Raw genomic sequence first — 27,600 nt, 5'->3', positions numbered from 1 at the left:
ACGTTCTTCAATTGCCAGTGCAACTAGACTTTTATTTTGGTAATGATAAATATAACAAACAAGAATTTCTTCTCAGTTGGATTAAACAGCAAAGCATCTGATGCTCCAAGACTGAAGTGAATAGCCTTTACAACTGAATATATGTAACACTGGCATTTTTAAAAGGAACTAAATACATATTGGGTTTATTTCCAAGAACCTCACAGTAACATTTAACATACGAACACATGAAAACACCTTATAAAGCAATGCATTAGCTCAATTAATATTACCAAATCTTGATCTTCTTATACTCTTCATTCCCGTAATTTATCAAAACTTTTTTGTTGTTGTTTCAAAATACAGAAGGTTATCAGCAACAAAAAGTCACCCAGGTTATCTTGCATAGATAGATACTGCAGGGATGTCACGAAGGACATCACTGAAGGAAAAAAATAGGGTTCAAAAGGGTATGAAAACTCTTAGTACCATTTGGATATTACCAAATATTTATTTACTGATGGGAACTGAGAATTCACAGGCCAAACCCTGAAGTGGTGGCATGCAGAAGTGTGAAGAAAAGCCTGAAGAAGAGTATGGCCTAGGCGGCTACACAAAAGCTTTTGCAACTCAGAGGGCTATTTTGGAAACCCAGATGAATCTCTGAGCTTTGCATTTGTTTATTATCAAACCACAAAGAAATAACAGACAGATTATAATTCTCTAGCTAACACACAAAAATACATATAAATATTACCAATAAAAAAATACATCACTGACTCATCTCTAAAGATGACAAGTACAAAGCCAATAAATATCACAATTCTAAAGCATACATTATTGGCTGCCCTACAGAAGATAAGTACTGAATATAGTAAAAGGCTTTTTTGTTTGTTTGTTTTTTAAACACAAGTACATTACTAAAAACTACCTACAGTTTGAAATTCCTTACTGAATGTATCAGTAAATATACATATACTTGCATGCCAGGCTTTCTGTCTTCTCCTATATTCCTCCTGCTTTCGGATCTCAATTTCTTAATGTGTTGGATCAACAAACCTCTATAAAACGCACAAACTCGTATTGGTGATACAGATGAAGTATCCCATTATGTCATATATATGTATATATATTATGTATATAGTATAAAAACTTAAAATTGCATTCCAAATCTATAATTTAATACTTAAAGCTACACCAAAATCGGTTTGCACCAGCAGGTTTTTTCTTTGTCTCTGAATTATCACTTTTAGCTTGTCTTCACATTATTCTGTCTTAACTTTTCTGTTCTCAAGGGATGGAGTTCCTGATAAGCTCAGCCCTGCATAAACTGTGAAGTACAGAAAAAAAACTGTTAAATTTAAAATCAAACTCCTGACATTCTTAAATATCCAGTATTTGTGCAGGGTCCTTCCGGGACGTGGGTTTTAACTGCTTAAACTTAGTTAACAGGAGCTGTCCAAAACGAGCCCAGTTCTGACCAGTAATAACCAAGAACACAGACTGCAAACTGAAAGGCCACCAGCATTTTAGTAAAAATCCAGAGAAGTCTATTTGATTCAAAAAAATCTCCTCCTCTTTATTACACATGCATCTGAAAAGTGTCTCCTCTCTCTGCAATGCTCTAAGGGCAGCCTATTTCCAAGTAATTTCTCCTCTCACATGTGAGTGCAGCCTGGGAAATACAAGTTTTGAAAAGCCTGCATGCTAAAAATAACATTTCTAAATGGAGAAAAACCCCTGCTCTTCATCTAATGTTTCAATATTATGTTGTAACCTAGAAATAAAATATTTACTGATGCTTAAAATGTTGTTTTCTAGGAAAAGCAAAGAGGATTACATGAAAAAAATTCTTCTCTTAAATAAAATAAAAAGTCTGAATATGCTCCTTACCTCTTCTCAGGGGTGAACATGCAGAAGTGCATTAACAGAAGGAAAAGACATTAAACTGTAAGATGAATAGAGCCCAAAACTGTGTGCTGAAAGAGACCAGGTCACAGAAAATTCTGTCTTAAAAATTGTGAGTTTGTAGGGGAAAAAAATTTTGAGGTTGCCCTTTTATAAGTAATTAAAAATACCACAAAATGTTATTTTCAGAAGTGTTAAGATTCTGTATAAGCAGACCATCTTTGCAATGTGGCTAACAATCCTGTTGCTCGTTCTTGGAGTGCTAACAGAAAATATTACTGCCTTTCAATTTATAACTTTCTTCAGCTCTGTAAGAAGCAGAGAAATACAGTGGACCAACACAGCTGTTTCTTTGTGCACTGGATGAAGTTTCTGTAGGGATATTTTCCTTCATGATACAGTAACACCTCTCACACCCTATGGTCTGTAAGTCTTGATTTCACTAGAGAACCGTTGAGTGGCGAAATGAAGCTCCTGCTACACCAAAGGTCTCGGAAGTACCTGACGTGCTTCTCTGAAGGCAGTGGGTAACTGGAATCTAATGCACAGACTGCACTCAACTTCTACACTAAAAGCATATGCTCCGGCTGAAGCAGTGCTATCGGCCAACCCACACCCCAAACTCTGCTCAAACCTTTCAGCACAGAAGTTGCCCATCGGAAATCAATGCATCTAAGACAAAAGACACATAAAAGGGTCAATGCCTCGTGATGCGCACTGGCCAGCGTCAGATCTGCTGTGTGCTTCAAACAGGTGCTGCCACTGAGAAGAACTGAATAAGGACGGTATGGCTGTTCACGTTGAATAGCTGATTAAAACAAGTAACTTTGCCACAGCATGTCAGGGGCTGAGTCCTCGTGTTGGACATCTTATGGTCAGATGAAGTTAATTCCAACGCAAGCAATTGCAGTCCTTGTGACCTGTGTATGCAATACATCTTCCCCTGTAAAGAGCTGTGGAAGCAAAAAGAGATGTTTGCTTCTGAAGGTCTGGAGCAAGAGCTTTGTACTTCTTAGAAGTTCTGGGGTTCATCTGGATCCACAGTACGTAAAATGATCTAGTTGGGGTACTTTTGTCCAAACTCCAGACGTGGCAGCTACTTTTTGGGTTTCTCTAGGATGTTCAGGAATTTCCCTCGAGTCATTTCTCTAGCTGAAATCACAAGGGAGGAAAAAGAGAATAATATTTTTTAAAAAGCCAATAAACCCAAACAATTGTATAATTTACAGATTGTAACCACAGGATAAAAATTCATTTAGATTTGTGCTTATACCAATAACGAGTAAGGATTTTTTTTTTTTTAAGTGGAAAATAAATAATACTGCATTCCAACTTGAATTCCTGACACCCCAGAAATGCAGGCAAGGCCTGGAATCTTCTGAACTCAGCAATAATTCCCACAGGCTGTCTCATTACATACAATCTATGCTTTCTATTCCTACTGTGTTATGCTCTCGCAGCATCTCCTTTTCTCTGTACTATCCATCTCTGAATGGTGTAATCCAACTCTCCATCACTCTGTCTCAGAGCAATTGTTCCTGGATGTTATAATCCATCAGAGATTATGGAACTCTCTCTTTCTCCATTTCAGGATTATTGGTCCCTGGATGCTATGATCTTCAACAGAAATTAGACAGCATTTTCCCCTCTCTCAGCAGTGTCAGTCCCTGGATGCTGTAATATAATGGGGTTTATATTCCTTCAATGCAGTTCATCTATGGATGGTGTAATAAAGTAAAGTTTATAGAGCTTTGGTCTTCTCTCTCTCTCTGCATTGTCAGTCCTTCGATGTTTAATACAGCAAGGCAAGGTTTATATGTCTCTCTCTCACTCTTGGCACCATCAATCTCTGGAAGCTGTATTACAGCAGGGTTTACACAGCCACTTTTCTGCACGAGATATTTCTGACTTGTGAGCCCATAAGCTAAGAAGCTGGCAGAGCAGCCCTAATACCATCTTTGTCTTGCCATAATAATACAATGCATCAAAGACAACACGATTAGCAATAGAGTTTTGGAGAAAGACAATCTTCCCACTGGTGCTTTCCTTCATTTCTTTTAAATAAAGGTGTAAGCTTTGTGCTGGACTGGCAGGCATCAGAACGTGGAGGGTTTTATTCACAGGAATGACGAAAGCATGCAGGTTTCCCACACCTAGCCTAGAGAGACTCTGGAAGGAGATGGGAATTCATTTTCTGTTTTATCCATTCAATTCCTGACCTCTCTACTGAGAGGAACAACAGAAACAACAATTAGCATAAAAATTGGAGGTGGGTTTGTTGCTGATGTTGGGTTTTCTTTTGATATTACTGACTATCTGTTAGAACAGAACTAAAATGTAATAAAAATGTTCAGCTTAAAATATTCAATATGCACCCTCAGGTAAAGATATTCTGTTATTCTTGAGGTAAAGGTTAGAATTTGTGCCTTAAAGGCTCTTCTCTAAATTATTACATTCTAATTTGTCTACCCAAAATTGTACCACAAGCTATTGTCATCAATAAGATCTCAGTAAAACAATTAGAGGTATTATGAACTGTCTGGTACCTATTGATATTCAGAGGCTGCAAAGTCCACTGCCACGAGTGGAACATGCTTCAGACTGGCTGCAGATTCAAGCACATCACTGCACTATTCCCTTGGCTCATGCCTCCAGCTGTGAGCTATATCATCTGGGATCCATTCCCAACTCTGCTTCTGATTCACAGCGTGAACTACCACAGAAGTACTTATTGTACCTCTACTTCCCCATCCACGAGACAGCTTGTATCTTTTAAGTGCTGCTGAAGTGACACACAGATAGAAGATGCTGCAGCAGGGCAGAGTGGACTGTTATTTTGTCAGGAACTAAGTTGTTATGCACAAAGAACATGATTAAATAAAAATGCAAGTTTTTAAAAATTTCAGCTAGGAACAGATTCTCAGCACCAGTTCTTTGACACCTCCCTGCCTTGCACCATCAACAGTGCATGGTTTTAAAACACTCTTAACGGAGAAAGCACAAAGCCGAACTGTAGTTGATAGAGTGGAAAGTTTTCCAGAGTGCAAGTCCCATATAGGAGATATACGAATGCATGACAATTCTGTTCCCCCAAAGAGGGCTGCACCCTATAAATCAGGCAGAGAGCATAGACTCCTTCTGTGCGCTGAGTGAAATTACTGTGGGTTGGGGGTTGCTCCAGAGCACGTGCCCTCCTGTTCGCTTGTCATCGGAGATGTTAACATTTCTGATTAATTCACAGACCTCTCATTTTATTCTTCATTCCTTTATCCTTGCTATCCTGTTCTGCTGCAGCTTAAAGATTCTTACCGACCTGCTACAATAATCACCGCCCGCTTCCCCCCCCAACCTGGTGAAATTGTTTAGTGATGCCAACCGCGCTTTTAATTTGCAAGACATCAGACACAGAGGTAATTTATACCAACATCTGTTCATTTCTGACTTCTGAAACAAACTCGCACATGCTGCTACAAAATCCCATTAGGAGCAGGAGACAGCCTTCTGCTATTCTGTATTCCTCTTCTCCTCACATACCCAGGCTTGCATCGGGGCTTTATTTTTAAAGATATGATGCCAAACTGAAAGAAAGGACCTTACATCTTTGTATATGTATGAAAATGGCCAGGAAATAACATCCTCATGTCACAAAAAAATCACAGCCAAACTAAGGGCAAGTTTCCACAAACATTAACAACCTTGTTTTCCTTGCTTCAGCTGCTTCTCTTATCTCCTCAAGAACCACAGTTCAATGTATTCCTGGTAAACACAGGCCAAATACACATTACATGGTAGTGCATTCAAACGTCTTGGCTATTCCTTCTCCTTTGTTCCTCTTTAATCTGCACTGGAGTATGATTTGAGCTTGGGTTTTGCACAGAAAAGCCTCTAATATTAAACTGACTCCTCTGCTCAGTATTGCTTCTGATAAATGAATTCTTAATAATGGGAATACCATTTCCAATGGGGCCTTTTGGAACTTGCTGGAGTGAGAGAAGACCTTGTGAATGAAGAAACCATCACCCACATTCTAAATATGATTGCAGTCTAAGAGAGACAGTAAAACCTGCCTTAAGCAACTACCCAAGGGACCAGCAGAAGCCAGTTGCATAGTAGATAGAGGTGGATTTTTTAATTAAAAGGTTGGACAAAACTGTAGTGAAAACCTTAGGGATTTTTTCTTTAAAATGGTTGCTTTAACCACGGACTTCAAGTGAAGAGAGGGCTTGAGTGCAGGTTTCATTGTACCAGCACACAGACACTACAGAGGCTGTGCAGCATGAAACAGAAACATGAATCTCCATGTCAAGTCACGATTTACAACCTTGCCTACACTGTACATCTACCACAATAGAAAAATCAACAATGGATACGATTGCAATAGCTTGGATGCAAATTCATCTTACCTACTAGAGAGGAGGAAGAGGATAGTGAAGACCGTAAAAAAAACACTGTAAGATGTTACCAGCACTGGTTACAATGGAAGTTGAGTGCTTGAATAGACTCTTCCAGAGAAATGTGTTGAAAAATGGTACCAAGATATTATAATTAACAGAGAATGCTGTACGGTATGAATTAAGTTTGCTGCCTGCCATGATCTGCCAAGCAGATCTCAAGAACAGGTATTGGGTAGGGAAGGCTGGGGCTGAAAGGAGAAGGGGAGATTTCTACTTGATAGGGGAGCAGAATAAGGTTTAATATAATCTCCTCTTTAGAACTTCAATCCCTCAATCCTGCATTTAGCCTTGTTGCCTGGGACTCCTTTGCTACTACAATTGTCCCCAAGCTGCCTCTCTGCAGTAAATTTTATGGTTGCTGGTTGAAAAGATTCAGTAGTACAGATTGATTTCCTACAAGTGAGGAGATGAGGGATTACCAAAAGCAGTCCTGGTTAACAAGATTGGGTGCAGAATCTCCTGCTAGAGCAGCCCACTCTGCCAGTGCTTTGCATCCTTTCACTATGACATATGGGTTTCATTACACAAAGATTTTCCTGATTTTAACTTGGAGGCGATTACATTGGAAACTCAGAGCTATCTTTACATCTGTAGCAATTTAAAGGTTAAGTAACTTTTAATCAAATGACAAAGACTCATAATGTTTTTTCCTCAACTGAAAATGAAAACTGCTGTTCCGGATATTCCTTCCGGTGACAATTTAATTAGAAAAAAACACTGCACTGGAGATTGGGGTCCAGCCTGATTGCTCCCCGTAAAAAGCCTTCTCACACACATGACAACACAGGACGTCCTGTGTCATAAGGTCTGGATAGCCAGGAAATAACGGAAGGATTTACTGCTACAAAATCAGCAACGAAAACAGTGATTTACACTTATATAAGCAACTTTTATCCAGGAGAACCCCTGAGCAAGGCACATATGTACACACTTTTTAAACATAATATACACTTAAATGCAAAAAGCATAACACAGTGATAAAGTCTATGTACATGATATATGTGATAAACTGTATTTATCACACATTTATCGTGATCATTATACCTTCCACTGCTTACTACTTCTAGACTTATCTACAAATCTCAAAACAAAGCCTGTGAGCATCTTCAAATCATAGATATTTTAAAATAAAGTCACCCGCTAAAGAAGTACTTCTCTATGTCTCCCCCAGATGTACAACTTACGGGACAAATTGGACTGTGCTCCTCCTCTGACCTGAAAATGTAGCTGTGTTGAAATCTAAAGGTCTTGCCACTATACAGTACTGGAAATACAATTAATGCCCTTTGAACAGAATGTTTTTAGCCCTGAAATGTCGTGTAGTATCACACTTTGAATGCTACATTCTTGACTACAAAAAGGTTATTTTAGGCACTGTCATACTTTGTTAGCTTATCAGTTATTCCTCCCATTCAGTTGTATTTACAGTAACTAAAGAACTTGTTTTTCAACATGGAAGGATTCCTTTAAAGTACTAATCACGCACTCTCAAACTACTACTGGTCTTAGGACTATACAGAAAACAAAACTAAAAGGGTCTATTTCTGAAGAACTATCAGTGGAAATTACCAGTCCAGGGCAAAGAACATTAATTGCAGAGAGACAGCAGAACACTCCTCTGATTTTTAACCCTTCTATCACAAGGGTCTGTTGCATCAGAAGTTATTTATTTTGTCCTGAGACACAATGTTAGGACAGGAAGACAAAACCATTCTTTTTCCTAGTTGGTAGGTCATAAAAAAGGATTAGAAGAATCTTTCCATGAGTAACTGTGGGAGTCTTGCTTGACCAGACTTGTGAAAACCAATGGCAAAGTCACATCTTTTGGCTGGGCTCAACTAGTATTGCATTTGGAAAGGAAATTAAAAAAAAACAGTCATGGGGATGGGGGGGAGTGAAGGCAAAAAAGCAATCTAAAACCAGCAAAAAGATTTAAGATTGACATTATTACTAAACAGCCCTCAAAGAAACAAGAGGCTTATTTCAGACAAGACCAACAGAATATTATTACCCAGCCAACACAATCTGAATTTCTGTCCAGAGAGAGAGATCTGCATGGACCACTTTCTATATCGAGACCAGATCCCCAAAATCCTACCACCACCTGGATGCCTGCTGGCACCAGCTCACTCTTCTTCCTTCATAAAAGGAGCTCCAATTACTCTGCTAACTGCTCACTTCCTTAACATAATTGTCAAATGAACTGCTATTTGATGACTATGGGCCTTTGACAAATACTTATTAGTGAATGCTACACCAAGCCCAATTTCATAAAGAGCTGGAACCACCATCTCAGGAGAGCAGCGGTTAGCGAAAGCAACGTCAGTTGTCTTTACTGAAGGTGGAACTGGCATATGCAGATACTCAGACCTGTGCTTCAGAAACGGTTACATTTACACTGGCAACCAGCATAATCATCTAGCACTCCCGAAACATATTTTTCAGGTAAGACAACAGAATCAGCATAAACCTCCAGGTGGAATAAGCTTGCATTACTGTGGCATCTTTCAATAATCAATATCAAAGCAGTTGCAAAGTTTATCAAGCTTCACAGTATTCTTGAGATATACAGTGATTTAATTCCCATCTTACAGATGGGGTCACAGCCTCAGTAAGGAGTGATGTACAGATGTATACTAAAGGAGTCAGCAACCGTGCTAGAATTCAGGCTCTGAAAGATGAGCTCTGTCAAGTCTTGCTGCAGCATTTTAAAATATTAACACCACCCTTGGTACAAAACATCATCGTCCTTCCCTTGGTGAATGAGACAGCAGAATCTGCCCTTACTTCAGCTGTAGTTCACAGTCTGGCAAGACTTGTTTTGAACCGCCAAAGAAGGTGGGGGCTTGCACAAAACCAGGCTATGAACCAGAGCAGGTGAAGTACATGGACCGCTTTCCCCAGTATGCTATGAAAACAGTCATCTCTGACAGAGAAGTGGTAAATAGCTGAGACCGACAGAGTTTTAAACTGCTGAAACAGTTTAGTGAGTGTTATCTAGAGCCTTAAGAACTGGAATCAAATACCTAACACTTTCCTGAATCACGAAATCCTCATGTGACCTCTTTCCACCTTGTTTTTCTCCACCCACAGTAGCAGTGTTTTATCATATACCTGATAAGAGATCTCAGAGATCATTCAGGATTATGCAGAATGGTGATAACAGATCTGCAGCAGATTAAGATATCCTCAAAAAATATTATTGTTGCTATCAATAAATACTAAAATTATATCAGCTCTAAAAAAAAATTAGATTCCTTCTCTGCAGAATAGTTTACCTTGTTCTTCTAATCAGATTTCCCTACCTTGCAGGGCAGTACTGTTCTGTTTGCGCTCAGTTGCAAACGATGAAGTTCACAGAGTTTCAAATGCAAAAACTACAAACAGTATTCATTCACATACAGATGGGCAAAGCCAGTCAATGAAAACACAGGAAGCAAGGGGCAATGACATCCCTACCAGTGCCCAGGGAGCTACTAAACTTCCAGGTCACAGATATTAGGATGTACAGATATTTTGCCCTGAGTAACCCCCATATTAAAGGAAACTCTTAGAGTACCCCCCACTTCTAGAAGCTGCCTGCAGCCAACATCCTGTGGGGCCAAAGACCTGATCCCTTTGACCCCCAAAGCAGAGAAAGAGTTACATCTTCTCTCTGCAAAGCCAATAAAAACCTCTCTTGATTATAATTTAGATAAGAGCCACTGGATTGAATAATAATGTCTGAAACTCCCCTGGCTGTTTCACCTTGAGACGTCCATCACTGGGTTAAACATGATGCTAATTGCATTTGGATTGATTAATTTCTCTCACTCCTGTCTATTCGAATAATGCTTAACAAAATAATCACAGCACCCAGAGCCAAATCTTCTCCGTCAAAGGAATGAAGCCATCAGAACCAGCAGAGATGAAAGAAATGAAGATGACCCGTAATTACTGCTACGGTGATATCATTACCATATTATAGAAAATGAGTGTACGTGGGGGGAGCGGGGGCTGCGATTATTATTTATTTTTTAATGGAACCTCACATCCCAAGAATACAGATCTGACACAGTGGAGCATACAGAAATACAGAACTAAAAAATTATTGTGCATTAAATTGCAAAATACAGTGAACACTGAAACTCTAGATGCATTGAGTGTCTTGTACTGTGAACTGCTGTTTATTCACTTCAATATTTTTTCATTGCAATAATACTTTGTATATGAGTAGTATAGAGAATTAAGATGCCTACCTTCCCCAACAGATCCTCAAGTATCTGCAACAGAACTCACCCATAACCCTGATGCTAAAGCCATTCTCCTTTAATATCGTTACAAGTCATCTTACCTTGAACATCGGCATTCAGATTTTTAAACCACAAGACCTAACTTGATGCTCAAAGAAAAGCTGGCACACAAGAAATTTTTATTCTTAAATGCTGATTCCTATCTGAAGGCAGTTATAAATTCTATCACCAGCTGCAGTAGATCACTTTCAACCATTTATTACACTGGTTCTTTAAAGATATCAAATGTATCAAGTATGGAAGAATTTAAACTAGGATTTAAAAAAAAATAAAACAAGACAACAGCAACCAAAACCACAACCCTAACATCCAAAAGGAAGGCCTTCTGCTCCTTTTATTCTCCAAAATACACTCCCAAAGCCCCTCTCATTTGAGAAACAAATAGCTTGGCAATTGTATAAGATCTTGAGACACCTGTGCACTGCAATTCTAATTGTGGTTTATACAGTTCACTTCTCTCAGTGCTGCTTATGTCTGCCCCCTAGTCTCAGACCGAAGACAAAAAAACCACACACAACTAGCAGCTTAAAATATTTATTCTGGGATAAAGCCAAGGTCAAATACACAAAAAAATTTCACACGGCAAAAATGTCAAGACCTAAGACCAGACGCTGACTCATGAAGCTAATTAAACACAGAAAAATGATGTTCAAGGATTTTGTAAGGCTTAAAGAAATAAATTCAAGTTATGCTTCTAATATTAAAAGCAGCATGAAAGGCAATTTTATATCAATGTTGAGGATACTTTCAAGTATACCTGAAAAGGACTTCACTAGCATAAGTTACCACTAGAACCACAAATGTTGGAGGCAACTAGTAGAAATGTGGCATATTTTAACAAGAAGTACTCTAAAGGGGTTTTTTCTACCTGTTTGTACCAAAAGGAAAATAATCTCTTCCTGGCCTCTCAACACCTGCAAGAGCACCAAGAGTTCCTGATGATTTAAGTTTTCTCACCACAGTATCTCAAAGAGGAATCTTCTTTATCAAGCAACATGGAGAAGTGAGATCAAAACTGCTTGATCAAAACTCTTGAGCATAAAACACGTGAAGAAACTAGGCGGAGAGGTCTGCACCCCGCAGGGTATGAGAGGTTTCTGGAGGTGAACAGACCCTTCTCAGAAGGCACACAGGCAGAAGCGCTGGCCAAGCTCCCACAAAACAGTCCACCATGATGTGGTGCCCCAGTCTATGCTGGGGAGCAGGTATTTACTGGTTGGGAGCAAAGCAGGTGAACCTTGAAAGTAACAATTTTTTCAAGCCTTATCAGTGGCTGAGGCACACAGGCCATGGCAGAATCTGAGGCCAGGAGCCAATAGGAACTAAGGGATTAAGAGTTATTAGGAGTAGAGAGAATTACATATTTACAGTACAGTTACTGAAAAATAATCGTGTAATGATTATGTAAGTCTCTATACTCCTTTTGGCTAATAATATTGGGATACAAGCTGTATGGTTATGCAAGCCAGGGCACACAAATCCAATCAGAAGACATGAAGGCGTGTTTGCAGGGAGGTTTGCAGCTCTGGCTCAAGAATGGTACAGCTTCCTTGACCTCCAAAAGGCAGAAACAAGCCCCTGTCCACAGGTTAGCTAATGGATTCAGCTGTCAAGCAGAAGTGAATTTTTAAATTTAACTTCTGTCAATAAGCTTCATGGGAAGAGATATCTGGATGAAAGAAGCTCATAGTATGGCAGTCTGTATTTATTTGTCCAGAGATAGGTCTTTAAAAAGCAGACTATAATTTTTAGAATGTTTTCTAATCCCAAGATTCCTCATTGAAACATTTTTCCATGTAGATGACTGCAGCCCTTGATGTGACAACAAATTATCAATACTGAAGGTCTCTATGAAAAGAAGATTCATGCTTTTCATGGTTGAATGACATTATTTGATTTACACATGAAGTAAACCAAGATTCCTTTTGCCATTAGTACAACAGAACACATGAAATTACACAGAGGACTTTTATAATTTCAAAAAATCCAAGTAAAAAGTCAGTATGAGCAAATACAAGCAAAGGATTGAGATCTCAGTGCACCAAGGCCAAAGTCTCAGCCTCATTTAAAACAGAGTTATGGAAGAACAGCAATATGCACTTTGTGGGCTGCAGAAGAAAACCTTCACAATTGCCTCTATCATTTTATTCTTTCCTCCACATGAATCAAAGGTACTGTCTTTAGTGACTACTCTCATCCCTATCCTCAACCTTCCCAGTATATTCACTGCTTGCTTTAGTCCAGCTTTTTCGGTTATACTACTGACTAGTTTCATGCGCTTTGCCCACCACAATCCTCTTCTGGCAACAATATCCTGAGCTGAGGAATACGTGAAAGTCCAGAAGAGGGTTCAGGGAATTCAAAACCATCTTTAGCAACTCCAAGTGGTCACAAAGCATCTGAGGAAAGCCACTGATTTAGAAATATTACCGTTTTTACAGCATCCAAGTGCTACTAGAGTCAAGTTCAAATTAATAGAGAAAAAAAAAAGTCTATTTGGAAGAGTTAAAAACCATGGGAAAATTGTTGTTCCTCAGAGAAACTCTAACTAATTTTAGTCCGACCTACTTGCTAACAAAATTGTAATACCACTCCGGGCTGTTTGGAAAAGATGTTAAAATACAAACAATGCAGGCTCTGCTACAATTATTACAATTTAGCTGTTAATGAGCTCGAAGGCAACTAGGCAAGGCCCAGTTGTAAAAGCAGATGTAAAAGATGCACCCAAAAATAAACCCTCCCAGACCCATGAAGAAATGTGAAAACATTTCTCATAAACACCCTCACACTTCTAGTATCCATGGGTTTTGAAGAAAAGCTTAAAGACATGATCCAAATACAAAAAATGCAGAGGTATCGGAGTCTGCAGGTATCTCCTGAGAGTAACAGCTGGAAGAAACTCCAGTTTCTTGAAACCCAGAAATAAAGCATACTAGTTCACCGTCATTCCTAAAAAAAAAAAAAAAAAAAAAAAAGAAAAAAAAAAAAACATTATTTTTTTTCTCCAGAAGGTCTACCGTGAGCAGCCCAGTAAGCTCTGGGAAGCTTTGCTTCCAAAAATTTCTTCATGTTTATTCTCAGCCCATGCATACCACTGGTCTGAGGACACGTCTACCATTACTTTCTTCTCTTACGAAAGCTGAATACTGTGCCACAGCTATTTTTTAATGAGTAAACTAGTGTTCATCCATTACTGCAAACCAAGAACAGAGGCACTGCAGTATAGCAGAAAGCAAACCTACAAGTCAGCTCAGAAAGTGAAGCAGAAGGTGGTGATGGCCATAAGGAATTTCCATAGATTTAGTGACTTGTAAGATTGCTCTGAGGGTTGAGGGTCATTGAAGAAACTTTGGAAGCCAGGAGAACTCAGAAGACTCCATGATCCAGTGACAATGGGACTATCAGACATCTTTGGAGGTAGAAAGGCACAGCGGAGTAGAAGAGGTAAAGTAAAAAGAGAATATAAGGAAAAAGTGATAAGTGAAGAAAATTTAATCTATGAGAACAGATCAAATGATAAGGTATACAGTACAGTATCATATGAGGAAAATTGTACAGAATCAGAGAATCATTCAGATTTGAAAGGACCTTGGCAGTTCTCCAGTCAACCTTCTCTTCAGAACAGACAGTCTGCTCAGGGCTTTAGCCAGTCAACTCTTAAAAACACCCATGGATAGATACTGCACAACCTCTCTTGGCAATCTTTCAAACACTTGACTGTTCCATGCTGAAAAAGTTTTCACTTGAATCCAGGCAGAAACCTTCTTGCTTCAGTTTATGACTGTTGTCTCGTCCTCCCACCATGCAGCACTGTGCAGAGCCTGACACCGTCTTCTCAATAACCTCCTCGTACGTACTAGCAGGCAGCTATCAGGTCCCTGTGAAGTCACCTTTTCTCCATGCTGAACAAGCCCCATTCCCTCAGCCTCTGTTCACAGGGCAAGCGCTCCAGCCCCCTGATCATCTTGGTGGCCCTCTGCTGAACTCATTCCAATTTACCAATGTCTTTCTCATGCACAGGCATGGAGGACACCACTGGATGTGGCATTGCACATGCAGCCTACTGACTGCTGACTAGAAGTGAACAATCACCTCCCTCGATCTACTGGCCATGCTTCTATCAATAGAGGAATATGCAATCCTATGTTTCTTTCCCAAGTATTACCTACCTGCCATATTCCTGTTTAACACTGTTTCCCAGCCTCTAACCCTCCACCCAGCCACTGATTTGCTTACTGTTCCAGGAAACCTGAGAACCATAGTTAAGAGTCGGTGCACTTCATGGCCTGAGACAGGGGAGGAACTGTTTTCTCCTCCAAGATTTATAAGCATATATTAGTAAACAGAAATTGTAAGCATTTTTTTAAATTAATATGCTCTCTATTTTCAATCACTAGATGTGAAAATCTTGAGGCAACCCAGAGAACTATCTGTTGAAAATCGAATGACAGCTTGGCCTGTTACCCAGAAACATCCATCACCCAGCCCTTTTCTGTTGGGATTTGTGCTGAATGACGTCTTCTGCAGGTTAACAATTAGTTTTTAGCATAAGAGTCCTGTGTCATCATCATCATCTCCCCAGGAGAGAGAAACAGGCTGAGTGATTTTTAGATTATATGCTCTGATAAGACACAGGCTCCTGACTCCCTGTGTGCTTGTGCCATGCAGGCCACCTGCTCTACAGAGCTGCCACCGGGGACACCCTCAAAAAGGTTTAATAATAATGTTCTCTCCAGAGGTGTAACCAGAGCATGCTCTGAATTTACATTCTATATCACTGACTAAAATCTTGTCTATAAAAGCCTATCAATAGATAGGATCTAAAACTAGTCGCTAAAAAAAAGAGTAACACAGTATATTGTAGAAATGTTATTTTCTATTAAACAAGAATCTGTCAGGTCTGTGGCCACAAAACCTGTAAGCAAATACAGGAATTGATAGAACAGGGCAGATCAGTGATCTACCCAGTCAGGTATCCTGTCTGACTGCATCCAACATCAGAAATATCACAGGGGAAAAAAAAAAAAAGCAAGGAGCCCCCATTATGAAGACATATGAAATAGTAGCCTCTGAAAGATTTCTCCTCTTCCTAAGTGCTTGTTTTATATCCTGAAGCAGTTGATATTTCCTACTTCATTTTATATTTTATTCTGCTATAACTAGAAATGTTCTCATCATCCATTTAATTGCCTGATTCCTTTTCAATGGCTGCTAAGTACTTGGTCTAAAAAAAAAAAAAAAAATCCCAGTGTGGCAGAAAGTTCCACATCAAATTATTCATTGTGTAAAAAGCATTCCTTTTTGCTACTTTTAATCTGACTTCCATTACTTTTTTTCCCTGAATTCCCCCCCTCTCATTCTTTTCAGGGTTGGGAGTCAATAGGAATTTTCAATTTATCTTCTCAATTGTAGAGATGTAAAATAACTGTGCTACCTTTCAAACTCAGAGATCCACTTTTTTTCACATTCTCATGAAGAAATCTCTTGATTTATAAGCAGCTCTCTAGAAGTGAATGGTGTATTTCACACTACCTCAAAATTATTCCTACCAAAAGACTGCCTGAAGTGACAGAGTATCAGTATCTGAAGCTACACAAGAGAGAATGAGACTTACTTCCTTTCTGCAAAAAGATTATGAAACTTTATGCAGAAATATGGGTTGTAAAGTACAATTATTGAAGTCAAGCAGAAGAGGTGGGAAACAGCACAACAGTTTGCTGTGTCTTGGAGCTTCACTCAAGCCTGAAGACATACAGAGGTAGATCAATCTGCTCTGCTTCTCCATGCTGGGGACTGTGCTTCCACCTGGTTGTTCTGGACCATCCCAGGAGCTCAGGAGGCTTGTGGGGTACATACAAAATATGGTTAAATGCTGCCACATTCACCAATTGCACACAAGCTCCGATTACTTCACGTAACTAAATTCTCTGGCAAGTTCAGGTAAATTTGTCATGAAAATTCTGCCAAACAGCAAGTTTTTAGTTCAGAAATATCAAAATCCTATAATAAAACCCAACATACAGAACATCAGAACAACTTAGCATAACTATTCTTATCAATCCAAGTATGAAAAGCCATCAAGTGAAGTTGGTGCAAGTACAGATCCTTGTGTACCTTCTATCCAACTCAACTTATGCCAATTATTTTGAAACCTACTCATTACAAACCTAAGTGACCACCCTTTGTTAAGGGAAAAACATCAGTGTAGCTTTAGTTAAACTTTGTGATTACAAATGCACACAAAGATCATATTAATTTGTTAACTTTCTCAAACTTACCCAACCAGAAGTAACAGCAATTTACAATTACTTTACACCTTCTTGAAAAAAAGATTTTACTGCTTACATACATGATATAAAACATTTAAAGATATTATGGCCCCTTCAAGCAGTCTCCAATTTATACAGAAAGTGAAGGTCCAGAGAACAAATTTTACCCACTCTCTCCCATCTATTTTATAATAGAACAAAAAGCAAGGCTGTGACTAATTGTTGCCACGTTTGAACTTCAAGTATGTCCTATTCTGTTTCTGATAATAGTTCTGAACAATAGTTCTACAGCAAAGCATGCAGCATGGGCACCAAACAGGAGGAGCTGGAAGCCACCATGCTGCAAGAAAGCTATGACCTAATTGCCATTACAGAAATTTGATGGGACAGATCCCATGACTGGAGTGCAGCTATCGATGGGTACAGGCTGTTCAGAAGCAACAGGCAAGGAATGAGGGGTGCAGGGGTTGCCCTGTACCTCAAGAAATGGATAGAGTGTGAAGAGCTGTCTCTGAACGATAGCCATAAGCAGGTTGAAAGCTTATTGGTAAGAATTAGAGACTGAGGCAACAAAGGGACCCTTGTGGTTGGTGTCTACTACAGGCTGCCCGATCAAGGGGAGCCTGTTGACGAAACTTTTTTACTCCAGCTACAGGTGGCATAACACTTGCAGGCTCTCATCCTGCTGGGGGACTTCAACCACCCCGACATCTGCTGGAAAAGTAGCACAGCGAATTGCAGGCAATCCTGCAAGAGGAGACTCTTGGAATGCATTGAGGATAACTTCTTAAGCCAGATAATAGACCACCCTACCAGAAGGAATACTATACCAGACCTACTGGTCACCAACACAAGTGAGGAAAATTCCAGCTCTTCAAGGACTTAATTCAATAGGTAAGTAGTTGCCAAGCCCCTCTCCATGATATTTGAAGTCATGGCAGTCAGGTGAAGCCCCCGATGACCGGAAAAAGGGAAACATTGCACCCATTTTTAACAAGGGTAGAAAGGATGACCCTGGGAACTACCAACCTGTCAGCCTCACCTCTGTGCCTGAGAAAATCATGGAACAAATCTTTCTTGAAGCTATGCTAAGGCACATGAAGGACAAGGAGGTAATCCAACACAGCCAGCATGGCTTCACCGAGGGCAAGTCCTGCCTGACCAACCTAGTGGCCTTCTATGATGGAGTGACTACATCAGCAGACAAGGGAAGAACTACAGATGTCTATCTGGACTTCTGTAAGGCCTTTGACACAGTCCCCCACAACATTCTTCACTCTAAATTGGAGAGACATGGATTTGACAGGTGGACTGTTTGGTGGATGAGGAATTGGTTGAATGGTCGCATCCAAAGGGTAGTGGTCAGCGGCTTGATATCAAGACGGAGACTGGTGACAAGTGGTGTCCCTCAGGGTCCATACTGGGACCAGTACTGTTTAATAGCTTCATCAATGACACAGACAGTGGGATCGAGTGCACCCTCAGCAAGTTCACAGGCAACACCAAGCTGAGTGGTGTAGTTGACATGCCTGAGGGACCGGATGCCACCCAGAGGGACCCGGACAAGCTCAAGAAGTGGGCCCACATGAACCTCATGAGGTTCAACAAGGCCAAGGGCAACCCCTGGTATCAGTACAGGCTGGGGGATGAAGGGATTGAGAGTGGCCCTGCTGAGAAGGATTTGGGGGTACTGGTGGATGAAAAGCTGGACATGAGCCAACAATGCGCGCTCGCAGCCCAGAAAGCCAACTGTATCCTGGGCTGCATCAAAAGAAGCATGGCCACCAAGGTTGAGGGAGATGATTCTGCCCCTCTACTCTGCTCTGGTGAGACTGCATCCAGCTCTGGAGCATACTGGGTCCAGCATAGGAAAGACATGGACCTGTTGGAGTAGGTCCAGAGGAAGGCCACAAAAATAATCAGAGGGATGGAACACCTCTCCTATGAGGACAGGCTGAGAGAGTTGAAGTTGTTCAGCCTGGACAAGAGAAGGCTCCAGGAAGACCTTATTGCAGCCTTTCAGTACTTAAAGGGGGCTTATAAGAAAGACAGGTACAGATTTTTTAGTAGGACCTGTTGCGATAGGAGAAGGGGTAATGGCTTTAAACTAAAATAGGGTGGATTTAGACCAGATGTAAGGAAGAAATTTTTTACAATGAGGGTGGTGAAACACTGGAACAGGTTGCCCATCCCTGTATGTGCCATCCCTGGAAACATACAAAGTCAGGTTGGATGGGGTTCTGAGCAGCCTGACCTAGTTGAAGATGTCCGTGCTCATAGCAGGGGGTTTGGACTAGATAATCTTTAAAGGTCCCTTCCACTCCAAACTATTCTATGATTCTATAATTCTATGATATTATTTTGGTGTCAGAAAGCATTGTCTCAAATACAAGATTTGTGTTACTCATCAGTAAAGCTTTCTTTAATAGATAAACTATTGAGCTAGAATGACAGCATGCCCCAGCAGACAGCATATCAGCCTGCAAATGGAAACCTGGTTTCTATTGCTGATGCACTCACTCCTCATATGTGACTTCTCCACCCATCCTTCAGGTTCCCCCATCCATGAACTGGTTCATATCTTTTGCCTGACACAACAGGCACCACAGGTACATCTGCCCGCCAACTACCACACCTTCCCAGGTGCCACTGCAGAACAGATACAGTGCTCTGCAAGGGGAACTGGACAACGGTGAGGATGATAATCCTCACAGCTTGGAGGTGTCATCGAGGCCTAGCCGGACTGCCCCCCGAATCAAAACCTCTGCAGTCAAAAACAAAAAACGGGTCATTGTCATAGGTGAGTCACTTCTGAAGGGAACGGAAGGCCTGATCTGTACACTGGACCCGGTATATAGGGAAGGTTGCTGCCTCCCCGGGGCCTGGGTTAACGATGTTAAGAAGCAGCTTCCTTCCCTGGTACAGCAATCAGATTATTATCCCCTTGTAGTTTTTCAGGTAGGCAGTGATGATGCAGTGAGAAGTCCGAGGGCAATGAAGAAAGATTTCAGGGCCTTGGGATGACTGGTTATGGGATTGGGGGCACCAGTTCTGCTCTCCTCTATCCCTCCAGTTGCGGGGAATGATGAGGGGGTTAACAGGAAGAGCCAGCAGGTCAATGACTGGCTCCGAGCCTAGTGCTACCGGCAGGGCTTCGGGTTCTTTGACCATGGCCTGATTTACAGAACACCAGGCCTGCTGGCAGCAGATGGGAAAAGCCTGTCTCGCAGGGGGAAAAGGGTTCTTGGAGTAGAGTTAGCAGGGCTCATTGAGAGAGCTTTAAACTAGATTGGAAGGGGAATGGGCATGTAACTGGGCTCAATAGAGAGGCACCCAGCTGTAGTAGCTCAGCATTTGTGGGGCAGAGTACTAGTATTTTTGAGAAACAGAAGGCCCACCTCCCCTCAAGGGCAAAAACTACACACTCATTGGCCTCTCTGAAGTGCCTGTACACTAATGCATGCAGCATGGGGAATAAACCAGAGGAGTTAAGAGATCTGTGTGCGGTCACAGGACCATGATCTCATTGCAACTACTGAGACATGGTGGGATAGCTCACACGACTGGAACGTTGTCATGGAGGGCTATGTGCTCTTTAGGAAAGATAGGCCAGTGAGGTGAGGTGGTGGGGTCACTCTTTATGTGAGAGAGCAACTGGAATGTATCGAGCAGATGAAGAGCAAGTTGAGAGCTTGTGGGTAAGGATCAAGTGCAGGGTAACATAAGAGACACTGTTGTGGGTGTTGATTACAGGCCATCTGATCAGGAGGGGGAAGTTGATGAGGCCTTCTTACAGACAGGTGAGAATCGCCTCTCAATCGCAGGCCTTGCTTCCCATGGGGGACTTCGACTACCCTGATATCTGCTGGGAAGGCCACACAGCTGGGCACGTACAGTCCAGGAGGTTCCTCCAGTGTATTGATGATAACTTTTTGACTCAGGTGGTGGAGGAGCCCACAAGGAAAGGTGTACTACTGGACCTAGTACTGACAAAGAGGGACTGGTGGAGGATGTTAAGGTTGGGGGCAGACTTGGCTGCAATGATCATGAGAAAATAGAGTTCAGGATTAAGTGCAGTATGCAAAAAACAACAAGTAAGATTGAAACCTTGGACTTCAAGAGGGATAACTTTGATCTCTTCAAGGAATTGCTTGGAGAAATCCTATGGGTAAAGGCTCTAGAGTGTAGGGGGACTCAAGAGAGCTGGCTGATATTTAAGCATCACTTCCTCCAAGCTCAGGATCAGTGCATCCCAAAGAGCAAGAAATCAGGCAAGGGAAGCAGGAGACCTGCATGGCTGAGCAGGGAGCTCCTGAAAAAAGCCCAGGTGCAAGAAGGAAGTTTACAGTATGTGGAAGATGGGGCTGACTGCTTTGGAAGAGTATAAGAATGCTGTCAGGGTATGCAGGGATGAAACAAGGAAAGCCAAGGCAGCCTTGTAATTGAACCTGGCAAGGGATGTCAAGGCCAATAGGAAGGGTTTCTTTAAGTATATAGGAGGCAAAAGGAAAACTAGGGAAAAATGTGGCCCCGCTGTTGAACAAGACAGGTGCCGTGGTGACAGATAATGCAGAGAAAGCAGAGTTGCTGAATGCCTTCTTTGCTTCCATCTTCACTGCTCAGGCCAGCCCTCGGGAGTCCCAGAGTTTGTGGGTAACAGAGAAAGTCTGGAGGAAGGAAGACTTCCCCTTGAAGAAGTTAGAGAACAATTAAGTAAACTGGATACCCACAAGTGATGGGGCCTGATGGGATGCACCCTCGAGTGCTGAGGGAGCTGGTGGAAGTCATTGCTGGGCCACTCTCCATCATCTTTGAAAGGTCCTGGAGAACAGGTGAAGTGCCTGAGGACTGGAGGAAAGCCAATGTCACTCCAGTCTTCAAAAAGGGCAAGAAGGATGACCTGGGAAACTACCGGCCTGTCAGCCTCACCTCCATCCCTGGAAAGATGATGGAACAGCTTGTTCTGAGCATCATCTCCAAGCATCTGGAGGAAAAGAAGCTTATCAGAAGTACTCAACATGGATTCACCAAGGGGAAGTCACGTCTGACTAATGTGACAGCCTTCTACACTGGCATGACTGGATAGGTAGATGAGGGAAGGGCAGTGGATGTTGTCTGCGTTGACTTCAGCATGGCTTTCGACACTGTCTCCCACATCAACCTCACAGGCAAGCTCAGGAAGTGTGGGTTAGATGAATGGACAGTGGGGTGGATTGAACAGTGGCTGACAGATAGAGCTCAGAGGGTTGTGGTTAATGGTGCAGAGTCTAGTTGGAGGTTTGTAACAAGTGATGTTCCCCAAGAGTCAGTACTGGGTCCAGTCCTGTTCAATATATTCATCAATAACCTGGATGAAGGGATAGAGTGTACCATCAGCAAGTTTGTTGATGGCACAAAACTGGGAGGGGTGGCTGACATGCTGGAAGGCTATACCGCCATACAGCGTGACGTGGACAGGCTGGAGAGTTGGGTGGAGATGAACCTTATGAAATTCAACAAGGGCAAGTGTAGGGTATTGCATCTGGGGACGAATAACCCCCTGCATCAGTACAGGTTAGGGGCTGACCTCCTGGAGACAAGCTCTGTGGAAAGGGACCTTGGGAGTCCCAGTGGACAACAGGATGACCATGAGCCAGGAATGTGCCCTGGTGGCCAAGAAGGCCAATGGTATCCTGGGGTGCATCAAGAAGAATGTGGCCAGCAGGTCGAGGGAGGTCATCCTCCCCCTCTACTCTGCCCACATCTGGAGTATTGTGTCTAGTTCTGGGCTTCCCGGTTCAAGAAGGACAGGGATCTGATGGAGAGGGTCCAGCAAAGGGCTACAAAGATGATTAGGGGATTAGAACATCTTTCTTACAAGGAAAGGCTGAGGGGGCTTGGGTCTTCTTAATCCAGAGAAAATAAGACTGAAGGGGGATCTTATCAATACTTATATGTGCTTAAAGGGAGGGTGCCAGGAGGATGGGACCAGTCTTTTTTCAGTGGTGCCCAGTGATAGAACAAGAGGTAATGGGCACAAACTTGAACATATGAAGTTCCATCTAAACATGAGGAAGAACTTGTTTCCTTTGGAGGGTGGCAGAGCACTGGAACAGGCTGCCCAGAGAGGTTGTGGAGTCCCACCCTGGAGACATTCAAAACCCGCCTGGACGCCATCCTGTGTAATCTGCTGTAGGTGACCCTGCTCTGGCAGGGGGGTTGGACTAGATAATCTCCAGAGGTCCCTTCCAACACTGACCATTCTGTGATTCTGTGATTTCTCTGTTAAGTTCCAAGATTGCAGGAACAGAATTATTATGAAACTAGGAAATCCCATTTTAATCTCATGAATAGTGTTTTAAATCCAAGGCTTAGATCCATGCTGAGGTGTCTAAGTTGAGAACTTCATATAAATCTACAGAAAGATACAAATGCCTCCAAAACAGCAGTTCAGCTTATTTAAGATCTGTATGCATGTACAGCTTAGCATGATTCTATTTCTGATTTGGAGAGTCCAGGTAGGCATCAAAAGGTAACTGCTGCGGATACCGGTCCCAAACATCAGGCATATCTTTTTGTGGCATTTCCTAGAACTGCTTTCTTAAGCAGTCAATCAAAAGAGCCTTGAACACTCCTGCAGAAGACTGGTTTTATGTCATTGAAGTCCTTCAAAGAACACTCCAAAAAGTTTATTCCATACACATCTGCCGTTAGGACATGTAATGCCAAAGTAGAGGAAGCCAATCTGTTCAACAAAGTGTCTACAGAAAGAGAAAAATACAGCCAGGATGCTAGCTTGACAAATACCTTTAAATAAATACAGCTAGCTAGCAATGCTGATGCGCATCTTGAATAATTGTTTTGATGACAGTTAGGGTTGTTCAGCCGTGAGAAGAGAAGGCTCCAGGGAAACCTTATAGCAGCCTTCCAGTACCTAAATGAGGCCTACAGGAAAGATGGGGAAGAACTCTTTATCAGGGGGTGTAAGGATAAGATGAGGGTAACAGTTTTAAACTGAAAGGAGGTAGATTTAGATTAGATATTAGGAAGAAATTCTTTACTCTGAGGGTGGTGAGACACTGGAACAGGTTGCCCAGAAGTTGTGGATGCCTCATCCCTGGAAGTGTTCAAGGCCAGGTTGGATGGGGATTTGAGCAACTTGGTCTAGTGGGAGGTGTCCCTGCCCATGGCTGGGTGGTTGGAACTAGATGATCTTCAAGGTTCCTTCCAACTCTAACCATTCTGTGATTCTATGCCTGGAAGTTCTTGTTGTTGATCAAGTACTCACTCTGCTACACAGTGTACACAGGACAAGTTATTTCTGCCCTAAGGAGCTTAGGAGAGACACTATGTAAATACAAACAGAGAACAGAGGTACAGAGTTAAATGAGACAACACTGAAAAGTATCACACTCACAACACATCACCTTAACAGTTATCAAGATTTCTACACGTACTGTACAGCAGGTGGAAGGAGGATGAGCTAGCTCCCTGGATGTTTACAGAGTATGCCTCCAAAGTGTGCAGGGAAACTGGTTTCTTTGAAAACACAGCAGTGGCTCATAGGAAAGTACATTCTTGACAAACTTGAAGTGTCTGTTGTCTTTCTGCTACTGGATGCAGTATATAAGATTAAGTGCAAAAAACCCCAAAACCCACGAAGAGAAAGAAAGGTGGTTTAATGCAATACCAAAGTGTATGGAGAAATGTATGGAGACCTTGACCACAGTCAAAGTGCTGAGTTCATCTTTGCAAGTGGAATAAAATTTGTTAAGATCAGAGTAAAAGATTTTGGAAAAAGTATAAGAACTTAGGCAAGAGCTGGGTGGACAGATAGGAAAGGTTTTATTCCACAGGTGTTATATAGAAAAATGGAAGAAGATTTAGATTATAGCTTGGATGCCTGGACTTACTGGAGAGTCAAGCATTAGACTTGGTCACAAGGCTAAGTGAGGAACAGAACAGCAGCAGTGTTCACAGTCATCAAAAGAGGGATTACAGACAATTTGTTTAGAATAGGATGAGGAGAGAATAAAAAGCTCCAGTTTCCACATCTACTCAGGTCCTCAGATATCAAGGAAATAAAGGGGTTGGTAGAAGGCATTTTTAATCCTATAGGCTTTAGGAAGGCAGCAACAGTCATTAGTTTCCAACATGGGCTAAATACTCTGAAATGGGTATGTTGCTAACTTAAAGTCACAGTACAGAACAATATATAAAAAAAAAATGAGGCAAAGCCAGGCTACATAGCTCTGACATGGGCATTCATGCTGACTCCATGTGATAGTTGTGTTTCATGTACACAAATTTTATTATTTATTTCAAATTATTTGGCTGCTCAGGAGTAATAAAACACTACCTTGTATGAGTACAGTAATGCTTGTACAGGAATTATATTAAACAGCATATTTACTGAAAAGAAAGAATAAAGATTAAAAACTACAGAAAAGACAGGCAACACAGAAGTACTACAGAACTGATGTTCTCCTCACGCATAGTAAAGATTTTACACTTCTCGGCTTCATTGCCATAGCCAGTTACCATTTCAATCATTACACTACATCTACATCCCACTGTCATGATTTAATTAGAAGCCAAGTGATACCCACTCTAAATATCAACATCCACAATCTCTCCTCCTCCCAGTGACCCACATGCAAAGGGTCTACAAGCTCCTACCGTCACTAGCCTAAGAAATGCCCTTCACCAGGTCACATGCTGCCACTGGCTTGAAGGAACTTGTGCCCTCTCTGGGAAACCAGCAGCAGGTCTGAGCTAGCGAGGGGGACTACTCAAAAGGATGAGTGCTTAACATTGCCTTTGGTGCTGAGCTTATTGAAAGATCACTGCTTATTTGCCCACATGACACAAATACCAAGATGACCGGCAGACAAGCAGATGGACAGACAAACAATATAAGTCAGGAAACAGAACACTCCTAATAGGGCTTGCCCAAATGCTTAATGTTTAAAGGAATACTTTGAAATCCCGAAAACGGATTTTGTGGCAGGGTACAGCACACCAGTCTTAAATTCCATTCTCATTAATCCATGGATGTGTTGGCTTTTGTTTTACCCACTAAGCAGGGGGCACTCAAAATCCTCCTTAGGAAGTGATCTGTAGCTATGCACCAGAGAAAAAGGAAGACTACAGCCTGTAGGATTTCAGATTTCAGTTAAGGCACTGCTTAGCAAGAAGAGAACACAGCAGGTACATGTTCAATGCCATCTGCTGGATAAGATGGACAACTCTAATAAATGTTAGAAACCATTGTTTTCCACCTATCACCATCAACACATATGAACAGCTCCCTCCTCTTCATACCTTACCTAAACAGATATCAAAATTGAAGTTATTTCCCACACTCTGTCAATGCATCCAAGAAAACAAATAAGCCAATAGTTATGAAAATGATCAGACGCATAAAAATGACTGCACATTACTCCTGCTGAGAATCCAGGGGGTTCTGACAGTGGAAAAGATCTTAAATTAGTTTTGACGAGAAGATTGCAAAACATTTTTCTGTGCTGGGCCCATCTCATCTCCCAACCTAGAAAGGCTAATACTTCTTTCTGAAGACGGCAATGAAGAAGTCACAAGACAAACATTTTTTCCTCTTGCCTGAAGAGTATTTTTCCCATGGGAAAGGCCAACAACTGGAGTGTCCACTCAGCTAAAGGAGTGGAAACAGACTTGTGTGTCACAATAAAATGGAACAGACAACTACTCTGGCGAGACAGGTAACTTCTATTGCTAAGGAAGTCCAACATAGGAAATATCCTGGAATTTGATGATGGGTATTAATTAATAGAGAGTGAATAAAAGGTTGGCTTGATCTTGAAGATGAGGACCAACTTTCTGATTTTTGTGAATTATAACTTATATTCTGGTTGTTGACATTCCAAATGTGTCTCAACTGTTTGCAGAAACCACTGACGCTACAGATATCTATAATTTTTCATAAAGGACACATTCCTCTTGCGATAGTGTAACCAAAGAACTTCTGGAGACTCTGGTGGAATGACCCTCTTGGTGTATCATGCCATTTAGACAGCCTACTGGATCACCGAGATTCAATAAAAAAGAGGGATAGACACGAAATGGGGTCTGGCACGAGGCTGATATAATTCAAGTAAGAGATGCAGCAACAGATTGCACTCCCAGGACCTCAAATACGAAAATCATACTTGCTGACGTGAAAAAAACAACAATTGTTAATAAACAGATATTCTGTTCTTCAACACTCCATATGGTGGGTCTGATGGATTAAACACCAGCAGAGTGTTGATCGCTCTAAAAGCTCATATTGAGATGATCTGGAAAATCTGTCTATCTACAATTTACGAATTCTGGTTAATTTAATTAAAATACTGCATCACTAAGTGCCTTAATATGTAGAAAGCTATAAGCTTGTGAGGTTCCTGGCACATGCCTGTTTTCAGAAGAAGCTACAGAACAAACTAGCCAGAGTGTCCTTTTTTGGGGATGCACAAAGGAGGACTCCTGAGCTACAAAATCAGCCTAAGTTTACATGCAGGGAGAAGAGAGCAGAAAAATCTCCAAAACAGGCTGAGGGACAGGTGATACAGTAGGACGAGAGGAACAAGGACACAGGCTGTCAAGGCACTGGTGACTGCTTTGAAAGGGGCCAGCCAAGTCTAAGGGAAACTAGATGGGTTACAGTTAGCAGACTGAGAAATGGAGAGAGAGGGGTGGTGT

General features: G+C 41.6%; 1 protein-coding gene across 2 annotated transcripts in view; it reads right to left on the bottom strand.

The window, feature by feature from the left end:
* Positions 1-618: 618 nt before the first annotated feature.
* The window catches only part of LIN52 (lin-52 DREAM MuvB core complex component), a 51,529-nt gene continuing 24,547 nt past the window's right edge, over positions 619-27,600 (bottom strand). The window contains exon 6 of one of the 2 annotated variants that reach the window (XM_082485654.1): positions 619-3,039. In XM_082485654.1, the coding sequence (XP_082341780.1) occupies positions 2,984-3,039 (56 nt within the window). In that variant the 3' untranslated portion in view covers positions 619-2,983. Of the gene's footprint in view, positions 3,040-3,995; positions 4,057-27,600 lie in introns of those variants that run through there. The other variant, XM_082485655.1, reaches the window with a different exon arrangement.

The sequence above is a fragment of the Vanellus vanellus genome (assembly GCF_965231255.1).
Source record: "Vanellus vanellus genome assembly, chromosome: 6".
In the NCBI taxonomy this organism is placed as follows: domain Eukaryota; kingdom Metazoa; phylum Chordata; class Aves; order Charadriiformes; family Charadriidae; genus Vanellus; species Vanellus vanellus.
The sequence above is the reverse complement of the archived record's forward strand: the minus strand, read 5'-3'. Positions and strand labels throughout refer to the sequence as shown.